The 25,572-nt window shown below is 42.0% G+C and overlaps 1 protein-coding gene across 1 annotated transcript; it reads left to right on the top strand.

Moving 5' to 3' along the window:
• The first annotated feature begins 13,869 nt into the window (after nt 1–13,869).
• LOC147648707 (serine/threonine-protein kinase PAK 1-like) lies at nt 13,870–25,322 on the top strand. Its single transcript, XM_086866542.1, has 14 exons — nt 13,870–13,901; nt 14,345–14,476; nt 15,961–16,095; nt 16,368–16,712; nt 17,159–17,248; nt 17,648–17,819; nt 19,290–19,353; nt 20,050–20,098; nt 20,477–20,589; nt 21,182–21,299; nt 21,723–21,822; nt 22,286–22,482; nt 23,832–23,969; nt 25,057–25,322. The coding sequence occupies exons 4-14, from the start codon at nt 16,419–16,421 to the stop codon at nt 25,156–25,158; spliced, it is 1,437 nt and encodes a 478-aa protein (XP_086722668.1). The 5' UTR covers nt 13,870–13,901; nt 14,345–14,476; nt 15,961–16,095; nt 16,368–16,418; the 3' UTR covers nt 25,159–25,322.
• The last annotated feature ends 250 nt before the right edge of the window (nt 25,323–25,572 follow it).

Below are 25,572 nucleotides of genomic sequence, written 5' to 3' on the forward strand. Positions count from 1 at the left end.
GATTCCAGAAACATCCCACAAAATCTCCACAAATTTCCACACAATCTAAGAAAATTCCACAAAATTCTTCAAGTCTCCTCAGAAACCCACAAAATTCCAAAAAAATTCCACAAAATTCTTAAAAATGTCACCAAATTCCAGAAACATCCCAAAAAATCACCTCCAATTCCCACAAAATTCCACAAATATCCTTCAAAATTCTTCAAGTCTCATCAATAGCCCTCAAAATTCCACAAAACCCCCATGTAATTCCAGAAATATCCCACAAAATTTAAGGAACAATCCAACAAAATGGCAATAAACTTCCACAAAATTCCCTAAATCGTGTCTATACATGAACAAATTCAAGAAACATCCCACAAAATCTCCAGAAATTTCCACACAATCTAAGAAAGATCCCACAAAATTCTTCAAGTCTCCTCATAATTCCACAAAATTCCACAAAAATTCCACAGAATTCTTAAACTTGTCACCAAATTCCAGAAACATCCCACAAAACCTCCTCCAATTTCCACACAATTCCACAAATATCCTTCAAAATTCTTCAAGTCTCATCAATATCCCACAATATTCCAGAAAAATTACACAAAATTCTTAAAAATGTCACCAAATTCCAGAAACATCCCATAAAATCTCCACCAATTTCCACACAATTCCAGAAATGTCCTTCAAAATTCTTCAATTCTCATCAATATCCCACAACACTCCAGAAAAATTCCATAAAATGGCAGAAAACTCCCACCAAATTCCCTACACCTTCTCAAAACCCTACCAGATTCCAGAAACATCCCACAAAATCTCCACAAATTTCCACACAATCTAAGAAAATTCCACAAAATTCTTCAAGTCTCCTCAGAATCCCACAAAATTCCAAAAAAATTCCACAAAATTCTTAAAAATGTCACCAAATTCCAGAAACATCCCAAAAAATCACCTCCAATTCCCACAAAATTCCAGAAATATCCTTCAAAATTCTTCAAGTCTCATCAATAGCCCTCAAAATTCCAAAAAACCCCCATGTAATTCCAGAAATATCCCACAAAATTTAAGGAACAATCCAAAAAAATGGCAATAAACTTCCACAAAATTCCCTAAATCGTCTCTATACACGAGCAAATTCAAGAAACATCCCACAAAATCTCGACAAATTTCCACACAATCTAAGAAAAATCCCACAAAATTCTTCAAGTCTCCTCAGAATCTTACAAAATTCCACAAAAATTCCACAGAATTCTTAAAAATGTCAACAAATTCCTGAAACATCCCACAAAATCTCCTCAATATCCCACAAAATTAAAAGAAAACCCCATAAAATGGCAAAAAACTCTCACCAAATTCCCTACACCTTCTCAAAACCCTACCAGATTCCAGAAACATCCCACAAAATCTCCACAAATTTCCACACAATCTAAGAAAATTCCACAAAATTCTTCAAGTCTCCTCAGAAACCCACAAAATTCCAAAAAAATTCCACAAAATTCTTAAAAATGTCACCAAATTCTAGAAACATCCCAAAAAATCACCTCCAATTCCCACAAAATTCCACAAATATCCCTTAAAATTCTTCAAGTCTCATCAATAGCCCTCAAAATTCCACAAAACCCCCATGTAATTCCAGAAATATCCCACAAAATTTAAGGAACAATCCAACAAAATGGCAATAAACTTCCACAAAATTCCCCAAATCGTCTCTATACACGAACAAATTCAAGAAACATCCCACAATATCTCCACAAATTTCCACACAATCTAAGAAAATTCCACAAAATTCTTCAAGTCTCCTCAATACCCCACAAAATGCCATAAAAATTCCACAAAATTCTTAAAAATGTTACCAAATTCCAGAAACATCCCATAAAATCACCACCAATTTCCACACAATTCCAAAAATGTCCTTCAAAATTCTTCAAGTCTCATCAATATCCCTCAAAATTCCACAAAACCCCCATGTAATTCCAGAAATATCCCACAAAATTTAAGGAACAATCCAAAAAAAGGGCAATAAACTTCCACAAAATTCCCTAAATCGTCTCTATACACGAGCAAATTCAAGAAACATCCCACAAAATCTCCACAAATTTCCACACAATCTAAGAAAAATCCCACAAAATTCTTCAAGTCTCCTCATAAATTCCACAAAATTCCACAAAAATTCCACAAAATTCTTAAACTTGTCACCAAATTCCAGAAACATCCCACAAAATCTCCTCCAATTTCCACACAATTCCAGAAATATCCTTCAAAATTCTTCAAGTCTCATCAATATCCCACAACATTCCAGAAAAATCCCACAACATTCAGAAAAAATCCCACAAAATTGCAGCCAAATCCCACAAAATTGTCGAAAAGTCACAAAAAATTCCTTAAATCTTCTCAAAAACATATCAAATATTTGAAATATCCCACAAAATCTTTACCAAGTTCCACAGAATCTAAGATAATTGACTCAAAATTCTTCTTGTCTCCTCAATATCCCTCAAAATTCCACAAAACCCCCACGTAATTCCAGAAACAGCCCACAAAATTTAAGGAACAATCCCACAAAATGGCAGAAAACTCCCTCAAAAATCCCTAAAACTTCTCAAAACCCTACCAAATTCCTGAAACACCCCACAAAATCTCCACAAATTTCCACACAATCTGAGAAGATCCCACAAAATCCTTCAAGTCTCCTCAGAATCTTACAAAATTCCAAAAAAATTCCACAAAATTCTTAAAAATGTCACCAAATTCCTGAAACATCCCACAAAATCTCCTCAATATCCCACAAAATTAAAAGAAAACCCCATAAAATGGCAGAAAACTCCCACCAAATTCCCTAAATAGTCTCTAAACTCGACCAAATTCCAGAAACATCCCACAAAATCTCCACAAATTTCCACACAATCTGAGAAGATCCCACAAAATTCTTCAAGTCTCCTCAGAATCTTACAAAATTCCACAAAAATTCCACAAAATTCTTAAAAATGTCAACAAATTCCTGAAACATCCCACAAAATCTTCTCAATATCCCACAAAATTAAAAGAAAACCCCATAAAATGGCAGAAAAGTCCCAGCAAATTCCCTACACCTTCTCAAAACCCTACCAGATTCCAGAAACATCCCACAAAATCTCCACAAATTTCCACACAATCTAAGAAAATTCCACAAAATTCTTCAAGTCTCCTCATAATTCCACAAAATTCCAAAAAAATTCCACAGAATTCTTCAACTTGTCACCAAATTCTAGAAACATCCCAAAAAATCACCTCCAATTCCCACAAAATTCCACAAATATCCTTTAAAATTCTTCAAGTCTCATCAATATCCCTCAAAATTCCACAAAACCCCCATGTAATTGCAGAAATATCCCACAAAATTTAAGGAACAATGCAACAAAATGGCAATAAACTTCCACAAAATTCCCTAAATCGTTTCTATACACGAACAAATTCAAGAAAAATCCCACAAAATCTCCAGAAATTTCCACACAATCTAAGAAAGATCCCACAAAATTCTTCAAGTCTCCTCATAATTCCACAAAATTCCACAAAAATTCCACAGAATTCTTAAACTTGCCACCAAATTCCAGAAACATCCTACAAAACCTCCTCCAATTTCCACACAATTCCACAAATATCCTTCAAAATTCTTCAAGTCTCATCAATATCCCACAACATTCCAGAAAAATTACACAAAATTCTTAAAAATGTCACCAAATTCCAGAAACATCCCATAAAATCTCCACCAATTTCCACACAATTCCAGAAATGTCCTTCAAAATTCTTAAATTTTCATCAATATCCCACAACACTCCAGAAAAATTCCATAAAATGGCAGAAAACTCCCACCAAATTCCCTACACCTTCTCAAAACCCTACCAGATTCCAGAAACATCCCACAAAATCTCCACAAATTTCCACACAATCTAAGAAAATTCCACAAAATTCTTCAAGTCTCCTCAGAATCCCACAAAATTCCAAAAAAATTCCACAAAATTCTTAAAAATGTCACCAAATTCCAGAAACATCCCAAAAAATCACCTCCAATTCCCACAAAATTCCAGAAATATCCTTCAAAATTCTTCAAGTCTCATCAATAGCCCTCAAAATTCCAAAAAAACCCCATGTAATTCCAGAAATATCCCACAAAATTTAAGGAACAATCCAAAAAAATGGCAATAAACTTCCACCAAATTCCCTAAATCGTCTCTATACACGAGCAAATTCAAGAAACATCCCACAAAATCTCCACAAATTTCCACACAATCTAAGAAAAATGCAAAAAAATTCTTCAAGTCTCCTCATAAATTCCACAAAATTCCACAAAAATTCCACAAAATTCTTAAACTTGTCACCAAATTCCAGAAACATCCCACAAAATCTCCTCCAATTTCCACACAATTCCAGAAATATCCTTCAAAATTCTTCAAGTCTCATCAATATCCCACAACATTCCAGAAAAATCCCACAACATTCAGAAAAAATCCCACAAAATTGCAGCCAAATCCCACAAAATTGCAGAAAAGTCACAAAAAAATCCTTAAATCTTCTCAAAACCATATCAAATATTTGAAATATCCCACAAAATCTTTACCAAGTTCCACAGAATCTAAGATAATTGACTCAAAATTCTTCTTGTCTCCTCAATATCTCTCAAAATTCCACAAAACCCCCACGTAATTCCAGAAACAGCCCACAAAATTTAAGGAACAATCCCACAAAATGGCAGAAAACTCCCTCAAAAATCCCTAAAACTTCTCAAAACCCTACCAAATTCCTGAAACATCCCACAAAATCTCCACAAATTTCCACACAATCTGAGAAGATCCCACAAAATCCTTCAAGTCTCCTCAGAATCTTACAAAATTCCAAAAAAATTCCACAAAATTCTTAAAAATGTCACCAAATTCCTGAAACATCCCACAAAATCTCCTCAATATCCCACAAAATTAAAAGAAAACCCCATTAAATGGCAGAAAACTCCCACCAAATTCCCTAAATAGTCTCTAAACTCGACCAAATTCCAGAAACATCCCACAAAATCTCCATCAAATTTCCACACAATCTAAGAAAATTCCACAAAATTCTTCAAGTCTCCTCAATACCCCACAAAATTCCACAAAAATTCTTAAAAATTCTTAAAAATGTCAACAAATTCCAGAAACATCCCACAAAATCTCCTCAATATCCCATAAAATTAAAGGAAAACCCCATAAAATGGCAGAAAACTCCCACCAAATTCCCTACACCTTCTCAAAACCCTACCAGATTCCAGAAACATCCCACAAAATCTCCACAAATTTCCACACAATCTAAGAAAAATCCCACAAAATTCTTCAAGTCTCCTCATAATTCCACAAAATTCCACAAAAATACCACAAAATTCTTAAAAATGTCACCAAATTCCAGAAACATCCCACAAAATCTCCTCCAATTTCCACACAATTCCAGAAATATCCTTCAAAATTCTTCAAGTCTCATCAACATCCCTCAAAATTCCAGAAAAATCCCATAACATTCAGAAAAAATCCCACAAAATTGCAGCCAAATCCCACAAAATTGCAGAAAAGTCACAAAAAAATCCTTAAATCTTCTCAAAACCATATCAAATATTTGAAATATCCCACAAAATCTTTACCAAGTTCCACAGAATCTAAGATAATTGACTCAAAATTCTTCTTGTCTCCTCAATATCCCTCAAAATTCCACAAAACCCCCACGTAATTCCAGAAACAGCCCACAAAATTTAAGGAACAATCCCACAAAATGGCAGAAAACTCCCTCAAAAATCCCTAAAACTTCTCAAAACCCTACCAAATTCCTGAAACACCCCACAAAATCTCCACAAATTTCCACACAATCTGAGAAGATCCCACAAAATCCTTCAAGTCTCCTCAGAATCTTACAAAATTCCAAAAAAATTCCACAAAATTCTTAAAAATGTCACCAAATTCCTGAAACATCCCACAAAATCTCCTCAATATCCCACAAAATTAAAAGAAAACCCCATAAAATGGCAGAAAACTCCCACCAAATTCCCTAAATAGTCTCTAAACTCGACCAAATTCCAGAAACATCCCACAAAATCTCCACAAATTTCCACACAATCTGAGAAGATCCCACAAAATTCTTCAAGTCTCCTCAGAATCTTACAAAATTCCACAAAAATTCCACAAAATTCTTAAAAATGTCAACAAATTCCTGAAACATCCCACAAAATCTTCTCAATATCCCACAAAATTAAAAGAAAACCCCATAAAATGTCAGAAAAGTCCCAGCAAATTCCCTACACCTTCTCAAAACCCTACCAGATTCCAGAAACATCCCACAAAATCTCCACAAATTTCCACACAATCTAAGAAAATTCCACAAAATTCTTCAAGTCTCCTCATAATTCCACAAAATTCCAAAAAAATTCCACAGAATTCTTCAACTTGTCACCAAATTCTAGAAACATCCCAAAAAATCACCTCCAATTCCCACAAAATTCCACAAATATCCTTTAAAATTCTTCAAGTCTCATCAATATCCCTCAAAATTCCACAAAACCCCCATGTAATTGCAGAAATATCCCACAAAATTTAAGGAACAATGCAACAAAATGGCAATAAACTTCCACAAAATTCCCTAAATCGTTTCTATACACGAACAAATTCAAGAAAAATCCCACAAAATCTCCAGAAATTTCCACACAATCTAAGAAAGATCCCACAAAATTCTTCAAGTCTCCTCATAATTCCACAAAATTCCACAAAAATTCCACAGAATTCTTAAACTTGCCACCAAATTCCAGAAACATCCTACAAAACCTCCTCCAATTTCCACACAATTCCACAAATATCCTTCAAAATTCTTCAAGTCTCATCAATATCCCACAACATTCCAGAAAAATTACACAAAATTCTTAAAAATGTCACCAAATTCCAGAAACATCCCATAAAATCTCCACCAATTTCCACACAATTCCAGAAATGTCCTTCAAAATTCTTAAATTTTCATCAATATCCCACAACACTCCAGAAAAATTCCATAAAATGGCAGAAAACTCCCACCAAATTCCCTACACCTTCTCAAAACCCTACCAGATTCCAGAAACATCCCACAAAATCTCCACAAATTTCCACACAATCTAAGAAAATTCCACAAAATTCTTCAAGTCTCCTCAGAATCCCACAAAATTCCAAAAAAATTCCACAAAATTCTTAAAAATGTCACCAAATTCCAGAAACATCCCAAAAAATCACCTCCAATTCCCACAAAATTCCAGAAATATCCTTCAAAATTCTTCAAGTCTCATCAATAGCCCTCAAAATTCCAAAAAACCCCCATGTAATTCCAGAAATATCCCACAAAATTTAAGGAACAATCCAAAAAAAGGGCAATAAACTTCCACCAAATTCCCTAAATCGTCTCTATACACGAGCAAATTCAAGAAACATCCCACAAAATCTCCACAAATTTCCACACAATCTAAGAAAAATCCCACAAAATTCTTCAAGTCTCCTCATAAATTCCACAAAATTCCACAAAAATTCCACAAAATTCTTAAACTTGTCACCAAATTCCAGAAACATCCCACAAAATCTCCTCCAATTTCCACACAATTCCAGAAATATCCTTCAAAATTCTTCAAGTCTCATCAATATCCCACAACATTCCAGAAAAATCCCACAACATTCAGAAAAAATCCCACAAAATTGCAGCCAAATCCCACAAAATTGCAGAAAAGTCACAAAAAAATCCTTAAATCTTCTCAAAACCATATCAAATATTTGAAATATCCCACAAAATCTTTACCAAGTTCCACAGAATCTAAGATAATTGACTCAAAATTCTTCTTGTCTCCTCAATATCTCTCAAAATTCCACAAAACCCCCACGTAATTCCAGAAACAGCCCACAAAATTTAAGGAACAATCCCACAAAATGGCAGAAAACTCCCTCAAAAATCCCTAAAACTTCTCAAAACCCTACCAAATTCCTGAAACATCCCACAAAATCTCCACAAATTTCCACACAATCTGAGAAGATCCCACAAAATCCTTCAAGTCTCCTCAGAATCTTACAAAATTCCAAAAAAATTCCACAAAATTCTTAAAAATGTCACCAAATTCCTGAAACATCCCACAAAATCTCCTCAATATCCCACAAAATTAAAAGAAAACCCCATTAAATGGCAGAAAACTCCCACCAAATTCCCTAAATAGTCTCTAAACTCGACCAAATTCCAGAAACATCCCACAAAATCTCCATCAAATTTCCACACAATCTAAGAAAATTCCACAAAATTCTTCAAGTCTCCTCAATACCCCACAAAATTCCACAAAAATTCTTAAAAATTCTTAAAAATGTCAACAAATTCCAGAAACATCCCACAAAATCTCCTCAATATCCCATAAAATTAAAGGAAAACCCCATAAAATGGCAGAAAACTCCCACCAAATTCCCTACACCTTCTCAAAACCCTACCAGATTCCAGAAACATCCCACAAAATCTCCACAAATTTCCACACAATCTAAGAAAAATCCCACAAAATTCTTCAAGTCTCCTCATAATTCCACAAAATTCCACAAAAATACCACAAAATTCTTAAAAATGTCACCAAATTCCAGAAACATCCCACAAAATCTCCTCCAATTTCCACACAATTCCAGAAATATCCTTCAAAATTCTTCAAGTCTCATCAACATCCCTCAAAATTCCAGAAAAATCCCATAACATTCAGAAAAAATCCCACAAAATTGCAGCCAAATCCCACAAAATTGCAGAAAAGTCACAAAAAAATCCTTAAATCTTCTCAAAACCATATCAAATATTTGAAATATCCCACAAAATCTTTACCAAGTTCCACAGAATCTAAGATAATTGACTCAAAATTCTTCTTGTCTCCTCAATATCCCTCAAAATTCCACAAAACCCCCACGTAATTCCAGAAACAGCCCACAAAATTTAAGGAACAATCCCACAAAATGGCAGAAAACTCCCTCAAAAATCCCTAAAACTTCTCAAAACCCTACCAAATTCCTGAAACACCCCACAAAATCTCCACAAATTTCCACACAATCTGAGAAGATCCCACAAAATCCTTCAAGTCTCCTCAGAATCTTACAAAATTCCAAAAAAATTCCACAAAATTCTTAAAAATGTCACCAAATTCCTGAAACATCCCACAAAATCTCCTCAATATCCCACAAAATTAAAAGAAAACCCCATAAAATGGCAGAAAACTCCCACCAAATTCCCTAAATAGTCTCTAAACTCGACCAAATTCCAGAAACATCCCACAAAATCTCCACAAATTTCCACACAATCTGAGAAGATCCCACAAAATTCTTCAAGTCTCCTCAGAATCTTACAAAATTCCACAAAAATTCCACAAAATTCTTAAAAATGTCAACAAATTCCTGAAACATCCCACAAAATCTTCTCAATATCCCACAAAATTAAAAGAAAACCCCATAAAATGGCAGAAAAGTCCCAGCAAATTCCCTACACCTTCTCAAAACCCTACCAGATTCCAGAAACATCCCACAAAATCTCCACAAATTTCCACACAATCTAAGAAAATTCCACAAAATTCTTCAAGTCTCCTCATAATTCCACAAAATTCCAAAAAAATTCCACAGAATTCTTCAACTTGTCACCAAATTCTAGAAACATCCCAAAAAATCACCTCCAATTCCCACAAAATTCCACAAATATCCTTTAAAATTCTTCAAGTCTCATCAATATCCCTCAAAATTCCACAAAACCCCCATGTAATTGCAGAAATATCCCACAAAATTTAAGGAACAATGCAACAAAATGGCAATAAACTTCCACAAAATTCCCTAAATCGTTTCTATACACGAACAAATTCAAGAAAAATCCCACAAAATCTCCAGAAATTTCCACACAATCTAAGAAAGATCCCACAAAATTCTTCAAGTCTCCTCATAATTCCACAAAATTCCACAAAAATTCCACAGAATTCTTAAACTTGCCACCAAATTCCAGAAACATCCTACAAAACCTCCTCCAATTTCCACACAATTCCACAAATATCCTTCAAAATTCTTCAAGTCTCATCAATATCCCACAACATTCCAGAAAAATTACACAAAATTCTTAAAAATGTCACCAAATTCCAGAAACATCCCATAAAATCTCCACCAATTTCCACACAATTCCAGAAATGTCCTTCAAAATTCTTAAATTTTCATCAATATCCCACAACACTCCAGAAAAATTCCATAAAATGGCAGAAAACTCCCACCAAATTCCCTACACCTTCTCAAAACCCTACCAGATTCCAGAAACATCCCACAAAATCTCCACAAATTTCCACACAATCTAAGAAAATTCCACAAAATTCTTCAAGTCTCCTCAGAATCCCACAAAATTCCAAAAAAATTCCACAAAATTCTTAAAAATGTCACCAAATTCCAGAAACATCCCAAAAAATCACCTCCAATTCCCACAAAATTCCAGAAATATCCTTCAAAATTCTTCAAGTCTCATCAATAGCCCTCAAAATTCCAAAAAAACCCCATGTAATTCCAGAAATATCCCACAAAATTTAAGGAACAATCCAAAAAAAGGGCAATAAACTTCCACCAAATTCCCTAAATCGTCTCTATACACGAGCAAATTCAAGAAACATCCCACAAAATCTCCACAAATTTCCACACAATCTAAGAAAAATGCAAAAAAATTCTTCAAGTCTCCTCATAAATTCCACAAAATTCCACAAAAATTCCACAAAATTCTTAAACTTGTCACCAAATTCCAGAAACATCCCACAAAATCTCCTCCAATTTCCACACAATTCCAGAAATATCCTTCAAAATTCTTCAAGTCTCATCAATATCCCTCAAAATTCCACAAAACCCCCACGTAATTCAAGAAATATCCCACAAAATTTAAGGAAAAATCCCACAAAATGGCAGAAAACTCCCACCAAATTCCCTAAAACTTCTCAAAACTCTACCAAATTCCTGAAACATCCCACAAAATCTCCACAAATTTCCACACAATCTAAGAAAAATCCCACAAAATTCTTCAAGTCTCCTCATAATTCCACAAAATTCCACAAAAATTCCACAAAATTCTTAAAAATGTCACCAAATTCCAGAAACATCCCACAAAATCTCCTCAATATCCCATAAAATTAAAGGAAAACCCCATAAAATGGCAGAAAACTCCCACCAAATTCCCTACACCTTCTCAAAACCCTACCAGATTCCAGAAACATCCCACAAAATCTCCACAAATTTCCACACAATCTAAGAAAAATCCCACAAAATTCTTCAACTCTCCTCATAATTCCACAAAATTCCACAAAAATACCACAAAATTCTTAAACTTGTCACCAAATTCCAGAAACATCCCACAAAATCTCCTCCAATTTCCACACAATTCCAGAAATATCCTTCAAAATTCTTCAAGTCTCATCAACATCCCTCAAAATTCCAGAAAAATCCCACAACATTCAGAAAAAATCCCACAAAATTGCAGCCAAATCCCACAAAATTGCAGAAAAGTCACAAAAAAATCCTTAAATCTTCTCAAAACCATATCAAATATTTGAAATAGCCCACAAAATCTTGACCAAGTTACACAGAATCTAAGATAATTGACTCAAAATTCTTCTTGTCTCCTCAATATCTCTCAAAATTCCACAAAACCCCCACGTAATTCCAGAAACAGCCCACAAAATTTAAGGAACAATCCCACAAAATGGCAGAAAACTCCCACCAAATTCCCTAAAACTTCTCAAAACCCTACCAAATTCCTCAAACATCCCACAAAATCTCCACAAATTTCCACACAATCTGAGAAGATCCCACAAAATTCTTCAACTCTCCTTAGAATCCCACAAAATTCCAAAAAAATTCCACAAAATTCTTAAAAATGTCACCAAATTCCTGAAACATCCCACAAAATCTCCTCAATATCCCACAAAATTAAAGGAAAACCCCATAAAATGGCAGAAAACTCCCACCAAATTCCCTACACCTTCTCAAAACCCTACCAGATTCCAGGAACATCCCACAAAATCTCCACAAATTTCCACACAATCTAAGAAAAATAAAAAAAAATTCTTCAAGTCTCCTCATAATTCCACAAAATTCCACAAAAATTCCACAAAATTCTTAAAAATGTCACCAAATTCCAGAAACATCCCACAAAATCACCTCCAGTTCCCACAAAATTCCACAAATATCCTTCAAAATTCTTCAAGTCTCATCAATATCCCTCAAAATTCCACAAAACCCCCACGTAATTCCAGAAATATCCCACAAAATTTAAGGAAAAATCCCACAAAATGGCAGAAAACTCCCACCAAATTCCCTAAAACTTCTCAAAACTCTACCGAATTCCTGAAACATCCCACAAAATCTCCACAAATTTCCACACAATCTAAGAAAATGCCACAAAATTCTTCAAGTCTCCTCAGAATCATACAAAATTCCTCACTTTGCTGGCTCAGTGTCTTGGGGTGACTTTACTTTTAAGATAGCTCTGAGAGCTGGGGAAGTTGAAACTGCTGGAGGCTGATGGGAGTTTTTTCTCCTGACTAATTCCTGGCCATGGGTGAGAATTGGCAGCGGTTTTAACTATTGAGAAGTGAGATCAACCTGTGAACACCACCTTAAGATGGGAGGCCGGGAATTTCTTGCTCTCTTTGGTTTCTGGCTTCTGATGAGGTCACAGGGCTCTGTCTCGGCCTCCTCCCCCCGTCCGGGCCGGACAAGGCTGCAGAGGGCGGGGTGGGGGGAGAAACGGAGCCGGCCAGCCTGACTTGGTTTGCAGATTCTGCCACTGAACTGAAACCTGACACCATCAACATCTGCAGCTTTAGCAAGATTTTAACTCTTTTACTGCCTGCATGAGACTTGCAGATTAATCCTTTTTTTCCAGAGAGAGAGAGAGAGAGGGAGTGATCAACCATCAACCCATCAAAGAGAGTGAAGAAAAAAATTAAATTTAGAGGGGGAAGAGAAAGGATATGCTTTAATAAGATGAAATATTTTTCTGTTAAAGCTATGGAGATGGACAGTAGTTTTCTGAATAAAAAGTCCTTTAATTCATGACAGAGTATATTGGGAGGAATGGAGTGTTTCCAAGTGTGGATTTTGAGCAAATGATGAAGTAGTTGTGACACTGTGAGATGCTGGAACAGAGGGGGAGAAGTAAGAGTTGAAGATTTGTGGCTTTTAAGAAGCAAAAAGAGAAAACTTCTGTTTCCAGAGAAGCTCACAGAGACAGATGAAGAGAACTTTTGCCTTTGAATAACTCATTCATAAAAATGACATCCCTAGACTCATGACCCATAACACACCTCAGAGTGATGGGAAATGGGAGGAGACAACTGATGGCAGATTTCCCGGCAGCTGGCATCAGAGAAATAGAAAGCTATGAAGAAAAATAGTTTTCTTGTGAAAAACTCCATAGATAGCAGAAGAAGACTTCTGTTTCTCTACAAAGACTGATGAAAAGACTCTAGCAGAAATTGGGACTGTTTTAAACACCAAAGTTCCAAAGTTTTTTGTCTCTATGTTGTCATGTAAACAAGGGAATGGTTGGGTAGTGGGGGAGAAAAGGGTTGTTCTGGAAGTTTTATTCTGGTTTCTTATTCCTGTAGTTTTTGTAAATAAACTTTCTTTATTCCATTTAAGTTTTAAGCCTGTTTTCCTCTTGTTCTAATCCATATCTCACTCCAAGAAATAAGTAACTTTTCTAGTGATTTTTTTGAAGTTGTTGCTTTAAACCACACCAGTCAAGCAGGACACCTTTGAAAATGCAGACTGGGAGATCTTCTCAGATGCTGTTCTAAATAGGCCACGGTTCTCTCCAGTTTTCTCAAAGAATTTGGTTCCTTTTCCTTGCCCACTGCAGGTCATCTGAGCCGTGTGTTCAGAGGTGCCGATCCTGAGGTGAGTCAGAAAGGAACATTTGATGCTCCTGGTGTTTCAGAATTGTGCAGGGAACTGTGAGCTTGGCCTGTGGCAGTAGAGCGCAGAGGGCCAGCTGGGTGGGCTGAAAGAAGATCCATTTCCATGTTTACAACAGCAATAGCAAAGGCACTGTTGGCTATTTCCTAATTTTCCATTGCAGAGCTTTAAAAGAACTCAAAGCTCAGATTTGCAGAGAGAACGTTGCTTGCTGATAGTAGCCAGGGTGAACTCTCTAATTCAGAGCTCTTTGCAGCCTGGCTGAATTAACCCATTTTAATTTACTTGGAGAGACTTAGAATCCCATTGCTATCAAAGCTGATGATTTGTGCTTGGTAGAGCTGGTTGTAGAAATAGAGCTGAAGAGAAGTAAGGTTCTAAATGATAGGGAGCTGCCTGTCCCTAACTCCACCATCTGTCCACAGAGCCCAGAAGCAAGAGCAGACTCTGCTGTGGCTCCCTCTGCTCCTGGAGAAGAGGCCAAAGAGGAGCAAAATGAGCAAAAGGAGCACGAGCCTCCAGCTGTGGTCACAGCCCAGCCTGACCATGCCCAGACAGTAAGTGCCAGTGCTGGGTGCTGCTGTCTTTAGTGCAAGGCAGAGCTGCAAGTTTCTGAGCAGCCAGCACTTGCTGTTGCTGGCTGAGGATGCTGAGTGCTGGAGTCCTGCCAGCACCCAGCCATTCCCCCATCCCGTGGCAGCTGGAAATTGGGCTTTGAGCCGTCGTGCTGAGGCCCCAAAGCGCTGCTGCCTGCGGGTGAGCAGCTGGCTGCTTGGCTCAGGGAAGCTCTGTCTCTTGGCTTCTGCCAAGCCATGGCCAAGGGCTCACATGGCATTTCTGGGGCTCACAGGGCTTGCTTTGTTTGCTGTCCCTTTTTGGAAACCTCTGCATGACCTGGAGAAGTGTTCTGCAGTTTTCTGGAGTAATTCTTCACTTCTGCAGAGTCTTTTAGGCCACCTGTCTTTTGGCTTTTGATAAGCTGCAAGGAGATGTTTGTGTTGTCCATGAAGCTGTGGCTGGCCATTCTTGTCCTGTGTGGCCAAAGAAACAAACTGTGTAGTTCTGAACCCTTCTTCTGAGGCAAAATCCACAAGTGGCAAGTTTCTCTTGATACGTTTTGTGGTGAAGTCTGCAGCTTTGGAAACTGCATTGGGGCCTAGTGTGGGGGCAAAGCTGCAAGTCCTTGAGTGCTGTCTTGTGTTGCTAAGAACCCCTTTAGAGATGGTTGTTTTTTCTCCTTAGAGCTGTTTTCCTCCTCCTGCCTCTTCTGTCCTGACACTCCCTGTTTAACCTCTAAATTTCTGCCTGTCCTAGTGAGGTGGGACAATTCCATGGTTTAGGTGGTTTTTGGTGACTTTGGTCATACATGCATTACATGACCCATGGCTTCCTTCATTGGCATCCCCAGGGGTGTGTCAATTAATTTGTTGGTGGGGCCTTTTGAGGATCTCTATCAGTGCCACTCAGAATTCTCAGCTGACAAAAGAGGGAGGAGAAACACCTTGGTCCTCTTCCATATCCTGAGGTGGCCATAGAGGCTCTCTGACCTGCAGCAGAGGATCCAATTGCACACATCCTTGTCTCCTGACTGAGCAGGATTTCTAACAAGAGTGTAGATGTCAGAGGGGCAGGAGTGGCAGGGCAGGCCTGAAAAGAACATGAACTCCAGCAGTGTCTCTCCCAAGGGCTGAGCTCACCCAGGAAGCCCCTGCAGAGCCAGGATGGAGCTGTGGGACAGGGCTGGCTGTCAGTCACTAGGGAGAGACAAGCAGGACACAGCAGAAGGGGAGGGAGGCCCTTGAGAAATGCCCCACATTTCCTGTCAGCTGCCCAAGAGTCTGTTGGAGATTCAGTGCCAGATGGGCCCTGATTGCACTGCCAGGGTCACTTTGGAATCTGTGCTTCCCCACGGGCAGAGAACAAGGCAGGAGAGCAGCAGCACAGAGCTTTGGGAACGTGGGAGCCCATCAGTCTTTGAGTCTTGGCCCACAAAAATGTTGGATGAGAAGTTGAAGCCCATCTTCTCTTGCTTTCTCTGCAGGTCCATCCAGAGAAAGAGCAGGAGCAGATTGTTTTATCAGGACGGCCGTGCCAGCCTGAGGGAGAGCTGTTCCCAGCCCAAGAGCAGGAAGAGCAGCTGGGGCAGCAGGTGGAAGAGCCACTGGAGAATGGCCAGGTAAGGCTGACTCAGCAGGGGACAGAGTGAAGGGCAGGAAGAGGGGCATAAAATGCAGCTCTTGGGACTGAGCAGGCCACGAGTGCCAGAGGCCCTGAAAGCAAAGAGCCTCTGCAGAGATCAGCAGCGGGACAGGAGGTTACAGTGGAAGCAGAGGTGGGTAGGGAAGTAGAAAGAAGTGACTGAATGAGTGTGATTTTGAGGCTGAAACTGAGGAAGAAGCTGAGCCTGATGGCAGCTCCCAGGCACTTGCTCTCCATTTGTGTGTACAGAACATCGAGGCAGAGCCCCAGGCAGAGCTGCCCGAAGCTCCGAGGGCCATCATGGCAGTGAAGAGGAGGCACGAGGAGGACAGGAGAAACACCCAGGAGGAGATGACACTCCATCAGCAGAGAGGAAATCAACAAAACCAGGTGAGTGAAAGAGTGGCAGACACTCCACTCACAGAAATTCCTCCCTGTCGTTCTTCACAGGCCTCCGATGAGGAGCTTCTGGCAGAGCTGCAGGAAGCTGAGGCTAGGATCAGGGCAAGGGAGAACAGGCTGGAGGAAGAAAGGAGAATCATCGAAGAGAAATTAGATCTCCTCGCTCAGCACCAAGAGGCTCTAGAAAATCGAGTGAGTGAAAGAGCGATAGGCACAGCAGTCACTGCAGTCTGGTGCTTTCTGCCCTTCTTGCCTTTCCTCTGCAGAGCAGCAGGGGGCTGGGCTGATGCCTCTCAGTGCCATCCTGCTGTAGTGTCTATCCCAGCTGCTTGGAAGGACATTTCCTGCTGTGCTCAATCTCAGCTGCTGCCCTGGACAGTGGCACCAGTCATTTGCCCCTTTTGCCAGCACTCATCTCAAGGAATTCCTGCTGGCCTGCTCCTGCTCTCCTTGTTTCTTCAGGGCTTTTTGCAAGTGAACACAGTCCCCCAGACAGATTTGGAATACAAGCTGCAAGCTGTCTGTATGCCTTGGTGAATCTGCTGCTGTGCTGCTCTTTCCCTTTGCTCACAGTCAATGAGCCTTGGCACACAGGGACAAGCTGTGGTCTCTGACTGCTTTGTTCTCTTTGACTTGAGGTGGACGTGTTGATATCTCACCTGGCAGCCTGCGAAGGCTTCCAGCAAATGCCGGCTGATGAAGAGCCCCAAGGTCGGCAGGAGGCACAGGTACTGTCCCAAGCACAAGTGCTGCAGGCTGAGCACCTTCTGAAGATGGTGCAGGAAAAGAGGACTGAGGGGGAGGAGCTCCAACATTAGAACAAGGAGCTGCAAATGTGTCTGCAGCCCTTGGAGGGGGAAAGGGATCCTTGGGAGGAAGTGCAATGGTCGTTGTTGCAGTCATCCTTCAGAAAATCCAGGAAAATGGAATATGAAACTGGCCATCGACTTGATTAAAACCAACCTTGGGTTTTGACCATTTGGTTCCAGAAGTGGGCATCCAAAAAATCCAGTTGATGAGCTTTGCATGTGGCTAACAGCAACTTCCTAAGGGCTTGCATTTGAAAAGGGAACTCGGGGTAATCTCTGCCAGCCAGCTTCCTGACACAAACTCCTTTCTTCTCGCAGATCTACACAGGCTCTTCCATTCAATCTGCTGCAGCAGCAGCAGCAGCAGCATCTAAAGGAGCCTTTGTTGCCCAAGCTGAGCAGTGGAGCCGGGGCAGTTTGTCCATTTCCAGCAGTGACACATCTGCTGCTCAGCTCCAGGAGAGCCAGGGAGACTTCGTGGAGCAACTGAGTACGTCTGGTGTATTTCTTGTCTGAGGGACAGTGTATTGTGTGCACGTGCCAGCAGAGCTGTAGCACATGATCCTCCTCACTTTGGTGTCCCAGAGACATTTAGGACTCCCCACAGGAACTGCTGTGCTCTGAGGCAGCGAGAGAGCGCTCTGGCTGTTCCTGCTGCCTCTGAGGGCAGCTTGGACTGGCTCGGCTTTGCCTGGCATTCCCTTGCCACTAAAGGCAGAAGCAGGAATTGTTCTTGGATCAGCAGAAGGCTGTGGCCTAGCAAATTATCATTGCAAGTCCTGTGTGCTAGTGGCCAAACTGAACAGAATATTTGATTCCTAGATTCTCCTTAGACTCCAGACTTCCCACCGCTTGTCAGAACCAAAAGACTTCAGAGATACTGATTGGTTTTGGGGTTTTGCCTTTTTGTTGTGGTTCCGTTTTTAGTTTTCAGTTTTTATCCTTGTTTGGTTTTGCATTTAGGGGTTTTTGCTTTTTCTCCATCCTGAAAGAGCTGTTCTGCCCCAGGTGTCTTACTGGTGTCATTTTTAGGACTGTTCTTATTGCCTCTACTACATCTCCAAGGTTTTTGTGAGAATGCTGTATTTTTGTCAGTGAGGACTCCTTTGAAAGAACATCAGGTGACAGCAGAAACAGAGAGCAAGAGATGTTTTCATTGGGCCCACACTGAAGAAACAGATATTTGTATAACAATCTGTAATTAATATCCCAGTTTTATTTTTATAAAGATGTGTCCAAGAGACACATCCACGTGGTGTGATCAGATAAAACAGCACTGCAGGCATTTCTCAGGAGCGAGCCTGCAGCCCCTGTGCTGTGTATTCCTCAGATCCATGGCACTTTTTCATCCCTGATTCCCAGCCATTCCCATGACTCTTAGAATCCTACCTATTGGCCCAAGCCCTGCTCAGATCAGTCTCTGGGAAAACACATCAAGCCCTTTGTGATTCTGCAGCACAACCCATTTAATCTGCTTCTTGCCCATAACAGCTGCCAGTGCTGTGCTCTCAGAAAAGACCTGGTGGGGCTGAGAAAAGATCCCAGCTGATTTGGTGTCTACCTTCACCTGCTGGGACACAAAAGGGCCTTGATCTGCACCTGGCTGTGTCTGATCTCCAAGGCAATGCTGTTGTGTCCTGAACGGGGGCCACAGCTTGTCAGGGGCTCAGGCTGGCTGTGTCTTCTTGCCATTGCTTGTCAGTGCTCATGCTTGGCCTTTGCCAGCCTTGTGCTGTGCCCTGCTGTGCTCTCTGCGCTTCATTTCCTTCCAAGGACTGGACAAAATCAGTCTCTCTGCTGCCCATTTGTACTGCACAACTGCCTGTCTTGTTGCTGCTGTGCTTGCTGCCCAGCTGACCACAGAGGGTTCAGAGCCCCAGACAGCGGGGCTGCCTTTGGCATCTCCTGCAAGTTGGGATCTCTGCCTGAGAGTCAGCATCTTGCATTTTGTTTCCCTCAGGGAGAATGGTGAACAACGAAAATCCCGTCACAAAATACATCGAACTGGAAAGTCTTGGCAGCGGGTGAGTCCAACCACAGTCACTTCTACACAGCCATGGGCCAGGTGTTTCCCTGGGGGAATATCCATCAAGTGAGAAGTCAGACAAGTTGTCCACATGTTTAGACAGCGGGCTTAGTCTGCCCCATCTCTCAGTACTGGCCAGAATTTGTCAAGTGTGCTCAGAAGGCATTGTCAAAGACATCTCCATGCTGCCAAGGTCTTGCCTGCAGCAAGGAACAGAACCTGGGAAATCTGCTTGTCTCTCAAGTGTGGGACAGCTCAGGATTCATTTCCTTCGCATTTTTGGATGTCTCCAAATCATCTGGCCACACTAATGAAAGGAGAAGAATCTTGCTTGCCTGAAAGCACAACCTACCCCCAAGGAGAGCTGTCAGATAACAGTTCTCAGGAACATTTCTCTCCAAGAGTTTGCTAAAGGAAATACTCCGTGCTCAGGATTAGAATTGCACAGTTTAGAAGCTGATAGCCGAGATGAAGGAATAAGCTGCCTTTTGGAGCTGAGGCAGTAAAGCCCAAGGCTTCAGGAACAGGCCCAGTGCCCAGGCACTTGAGGGGAAAATGCATCATCTGCCTTCTGGCAGACCCCTCCTGCAACCTGCAGCTTTTAGGCATTTACAGCAGAGCTCTCCTGTCTGGACTGGCTTCCACTGCAAGATCTAAATGGCTTCTCCTTTCTTTGCTGCTGTTTTGTTTCTAGGGGTTTTGGAGAGGTTTCCAGAGCACTTGACATTGCAACAGGAGGAGAGGTAAATGTCAACAGCCCCTGCAGCCTCTGCTGCTCTCCAGGCCTTTCCCCACTGCTGACAGCTGTGGCTGGAGCTTTGAGGAGAGCTGTGCTGAAAAGGCACAAGAAGCACAGACTGGAGCCAGCCTGCAAATTGCACTTGGAACAGGCTTTGTGGACAAGGCAAATCGCCAGTGGCCACATGTCCTGTAACTGACCCCCAAGGGAGCAGAGAAATGGGCTGTTGGAATGTCACTCCCTAATTACTCCAGTGATGAGGTCTAATCACAAGGCACTTTGGCACAGCTTGGCTGTGCCATTCCAAAATCACTTGCTCCATGTGGGTTGTGGTCTCATGCTACCAATTTTCTTAAATTACTCCTTTTCAATGTCATTTGAGGTGGCCATAAAGAAAATAAATGTGCAAGGAGTGAGTAGGAAGATACTAACCATGAATGAAATCAGGATCATGGAGAGTAATAGGAGTCCCAGGATCGTGAATTACTTAGCCAGGTGAGTGGTCACGGTCCTATCCCTTGAATGTTTGTTTACATACTACAAGCATGAGAGCTTAAAAACCCACTTTGGTCACTGGCAGGAAATAGAGTTGTTAATGATTATTTCTCTACTTATCTCCAATGGATGGGAAGAGACTGCATTTTGTCTGCATGAATCCACCCTGGCAAATGCAGACTGAAAATTGTTCAAAAACCTGCATCAGCCCTATCTTAAGAATTCAATACCTTCTAAGTTCATTGCCTCCACAGTTCTTTGGGCTTGAGTTTTTCAAGTTTCTTAAATGCTGATGAACCATCCAAGAGAGGATTGCCCTTGCATTGTTGCCCCTCTTTTCCATTGCTGTGCATGCCAGGAAGACTAGGTGCTTATTTCCAGAAATGCCATGCGTGACAGGTTTTTTATCTGGGCTCTTCCTAAACTGCCTTTCTCCTTGAGACAGCACAGACTGCAAACACTGCACAGCCTAGAGGCAATGTCTATGCCTTTACTTCTGCCCTTGTCTCCAAGGGACCCAGAAACAAGACTCAAGCAAAAAACCAACCTAGCCGTGCATGTTCACCTGCATGGCCTTGTTTCCTTTTTTCAGCTACCTTGTGCATGAGGAACTCTGGCTGGTGATGGAGTACATGGACGGAGGCACTCTGAGAGATCTCATCGATGAGATTCAAATGTCTGAAGGAGAGATTGCAGCTGTCAGTCGGGAGGTCAGGGATCCCATCTGTGCTTCCAAGGCCTTGAGCTGCATTGTCTGGGAAACAGGGGCTCAGAATGGGAGTGATTTCATGGGCCAAGCTTGGTTTCTGTGCTGCTGCTCGGCTATGGGCAAGCAAGAGCATCTCAAGGGAACTGTCTGCCAGTGCCCCTACACTCACTGGACTCACTTCCTGTACTCTTATCCCCTGCTCTTGTATTCTAGCTCTGTCTCTTGCATTGGCATTTGCAGTTCTCCACTGAGAAAGGTGCTGCTCTGCTACTGTGGGAGCAGCAGGCTCTTGCTCTCAATGGCGCTGTGTTCTGCCATTCCTCCCCATTCCCCTGCAAAGGGAACCTTCCACAGCTGTTTCCTTGCTTGTGCGATGAACTCACAGCACTACTTTTTGCCCCCCTGGTTCTCTTTTCTCTCTCAGTGCCTGCAAGGACTGGATTTTCTTCACTCCAACCACGTGATTCATCGAGATGTCAAGAGCAACAACATCCTTCTCAGAACCGACGGCTCTGTCAAGCTGGGTCAGTGTATTCTTGCTCAGCTTCAGCCTTCCAGGAATGGGGGGTGTGGGGCTGCTTTCAGTGACTGCCAGCTCCCCAAAAATGCTGCTGCTGGCAGTGCAGGGGTCCCCCCTGCTGTGGGCTGAAGGCACAGTTGCAGGGTGCACACAGCTATGACAAGGAACCACAAGCAGCCCAGAGTGCTATTGCTCTGTGTGTGTCTGTGTGTGTTCCTTCCAGAGGGAGGGAGCTGCAATCTAAACCTTCAGGGGAACAAAAGGCACTGCTGGAGGAAGTGTAAAAAATGGGGGATGTTTGAAGTAGCCAATTCATATTTCCTTGGCTAAAGCCCTAAGGAAAGAGAGCAGGGAGTGTTGTCCAGGAAATTCAACTGCATATTCTCAAACTTCCACTGGGGAATTCTCTGGCTTGGTTTCCTAATTGAGAGTATCAAAATTAAAAGAGTATTTTGCTTTCTCCTCAGCTGATTTTGGCCTTTCTGCTCAGCTCACCCCTGAGCAAAATCAGCGGTGCTCGGTGACCGGGACTCCTTGGTGGATGGCACCTGAAGTGGTGAAGCGTCAACCATATGGCCCCAAAGTGGACGTGTGGTCTTTTGGAATTGTGGCAATTGAAATGGCCGAACAAAAAACTCCTTATGACAGTTTCACTGCTCGATCGGTAAGGAGCAAATACTCTCTGATCCCGCTGTCTTTCTCACCTGTCCCGGGTTCTCTGCTCACTGCACAAAATCCCATGGCCATCTGCTGGAAGTACTTCCACCAAGGCCCCTTCTACAAATGTCCCTGCAGCACATCAGCATCTGCTGGAGCTTTGGTTGCAGCACTGGGGGAACTCAAGCCTTACCTCGCCCAAACCATCTCCATTCTCAGGCAGCATTTTGCTTTGCCTTAGAAGTCGTTCCAGCTCTTTTGGCTGTGTAGATGGCCCCAAGAATAGGAAACAAGCATCTCAGAGCTGCTGTTATCTTTCCAGAAACGAAGCAAAGAAACTCAAAGCAAACCAAGTTTCTAAAACAGTGCTTTTGAGAGAAGAAGTGCAGCCCCATTCTTCTCACAGGGAAACTTGCCTGAAACCTGGAGATGAGGCTGTAAAGCCAGAGTATCTTCTGCTTCTTGTGCAGTGCTGCTGAGACACTCAGTGACCACCTTCTTTCCTAACCCAAGCCACTTTCTCCATATCACCAAGCTGGAGCCTGGTGATGGGGAGAGCCTGCCAAAACCTCCTGTTTGTTTCCTGGCACTTTCTGGGATGGGCACAGCGTTAATGCATTGACTTGAGAATCCAACGAGCACAGGCTTACCACAGGGATGACACTTCTGATTTCACTATGAATATTTTCCTTTTGCCACCTAAGGGAACCTGAAATTTTCAGAGTGCTGAGAGACAGAGCTGCAGGTGGCTCCTGTGTGCCCAAACAGGCATTTTCAACCCAATACATTTGTGGAGGCATCTTAATGTGTCTGTGTTGAAAATGAGATTCCAAAGGTTTGTTTCCTTCCCTGAGGAACACCTGCTGCATTTCCTTTCTTTTCTTCCAATTACCATCATTTTCAAGAACAGGACAAAAAGCTGGACGAGTTTTGCTTTATGGCAGCTGTGCTTAAGGGACCAACAAGCACTGCAGAGATTCTTTTCTTATAAGAATCCTTGGAATAGTAGAGTTAGTTAGAATAGCAAAATCCCTCTTCCAAAAAGGCTGCCAAGCTGCTGGGAATCCTCCGAGAAGGAAACATGTATTTGCTGATGTAGTTGACACTAACTAGAGCAGGCAATGAAATCAGCTGCCAAGGCAAGATCTGCTGGATGTTGGCAAAGCTGTGGCTTTGGGGCTTGGGTTTTTTCATGATACAGGAAAGTCGTCATCCAAATGCTACAGGAAAGTCATGTCTGCCTCTCTGCCAGGGCAAAAACTGCCACTGCAGAGTGGAGCTGGAACAATGGGCTCTGGGAGAGCAGTTCCAGATGGGAAAGAAGCAGGTGGAGCCTTGTGTTTCCTTTTTCTCCAGGCTAAATTCCACATAGCCACAGAAGGGACCCCACAGCTGCGGCAGCCCGAGCAATTCTCGCCTTTGCTGCGTGACTTCCTGAGCTGCTGCCTGCAGAAAGGCGAGGCGCAGCGCTGGTCTGCCAAGGAGCTGCTGCAGGTAAAATGCCAAAAGGGCTGCAGGTGAAACAGTGTCCCAGGGATGGGCTCCTCCTCCACTGAAATCCAAGGCATCAGATGAGCCCCCATCCTCCTCCCTTCCAACCTTGGTGCTGTTCAGCTGACAGTGGGGACGAATCCTAGACTGGGCTGGGCTGGCAGGGAGTGCTGGGTTTTAGCGCTGGCTAAAATCACCAGGACACTTACTCATTTCTTGCTGGGAGCTATGGATTAGGAGAAGGGCAAAACAGGCTTCAAACTTCAAAGGAATAACAAATTTTATTAGCAGGCCCACAAGAATAAGAAAGGTCTCATCTGTGCAGTGAAAGGGTTCAATCTCACCCAGGTGATGGCAGTCACGGTGTTGGATTTCAGGCTGTGCTGGGCCCCTCGCTCTGCCCGGGAGCCGCTGGGAGGGGAGGCTCGGCCTGGAGCCGTCGCTGCACGCTGGGGAGAGGGTTTAGTGTGGGCAAGATGTCAGCAGCCGTGGCCTGGCCGCAGCCTCCATCCCCCGCCCGGGAGCCGCTGGGCTCTGGCCCGGCCTCCCCCAGGAGCACAGGCTGTGGGCGAGCAGGGCCGGCCTCACCAGAGCTCCGTTACCTTCGGGCTCCGGAAGCAAAGAGGGCCAGTGCCCGGGCTGGTGGTTTTCAAAATGTGCATCATCACAGAAGCACATCTCATTTCTAAATGGTGCAAAATGTTGTCAGTTCTCAGAACTAGCCAGCCATTGGCCTGTCTCAGGCACAGAGGAAGCTCCCAGCAGCTTCTCTCAAAGAAATCACTTCCGTGCGGGGTTTCTTACTTCTTTCCCTAAATGTCAATTCACCTCAAACTAACACACAAGGACATGGAAAGGTCATCTAGTCTGTGTCCTGCAATGAGCAGGGACATCTTTCAAGAGATCAGGATACTCACACCTCAGATATTTCCAGGGATGGGCCTCCTACCAGCTCTTGGGGCAACCTGTGCCACTCTTGCCCCATGCTCCTGACCTACTCTGACTCAATCCCCTTTCCATTTAAAAAGTCTTTTGAAGCTCTTAGCTTGGAAAATCATGCTTTCTTGTTGTTTTCTTTTCCTTTCTGCAGCATCAATTTATAACATCGGCCATGCCTGGGTCCAGCCTGGCACCTCTCATCGTTGCAGTAAAGAAGTGGAAGGAGGAGGCAGGAATGCAACAATTAATTTAGAACTGTCTTCTCCATGACCAACTTAGAGTAGGATTATAGAGTAGGATTGCAGAGTAGGATTGTAGAGTAGGATTATAGAGTAGGATTGTAGAGCAGGATGGTAGTGTAGGTTTGTAGTGTAGGATTGTAGAGTAGGATTTTAAATAAAATTTCTAAAATCTCAACTCCTTTGGAACATTTCTCTCCTTCTGACCCTGTGAGAAAGCTCAACATTTCCTTCTGAATTGTCAGTTTTTTCTTAGAGGTGGAAAGTGACATTGATGGCTTCTTTGGTACAGTTTGTAAGGGGGGAAGGCTCCTCTTCATTCATCCTCTCCAGACCACACTGCCTTTGGAATATGGCCAACTGGCCAAGTTTTGCCCAGCTCTGGCATTTCTATCTGAGGCAGAAACAGCAATGGCATTTGCAGGAAA

Source organism: Cyanistes caeruleus, chromosome 31, assembly GCF_971803275.1.
Source record: "Cyanistes caeruleus chromosome 31, bCyaCae1.hap1.1, whole genome shotgun sequence".
NCBI lineage: Eukaryota > Metazoa > Chordata > Aves > Passeriformes > Paridae > Cyanistes > Cyanistes caeruleus.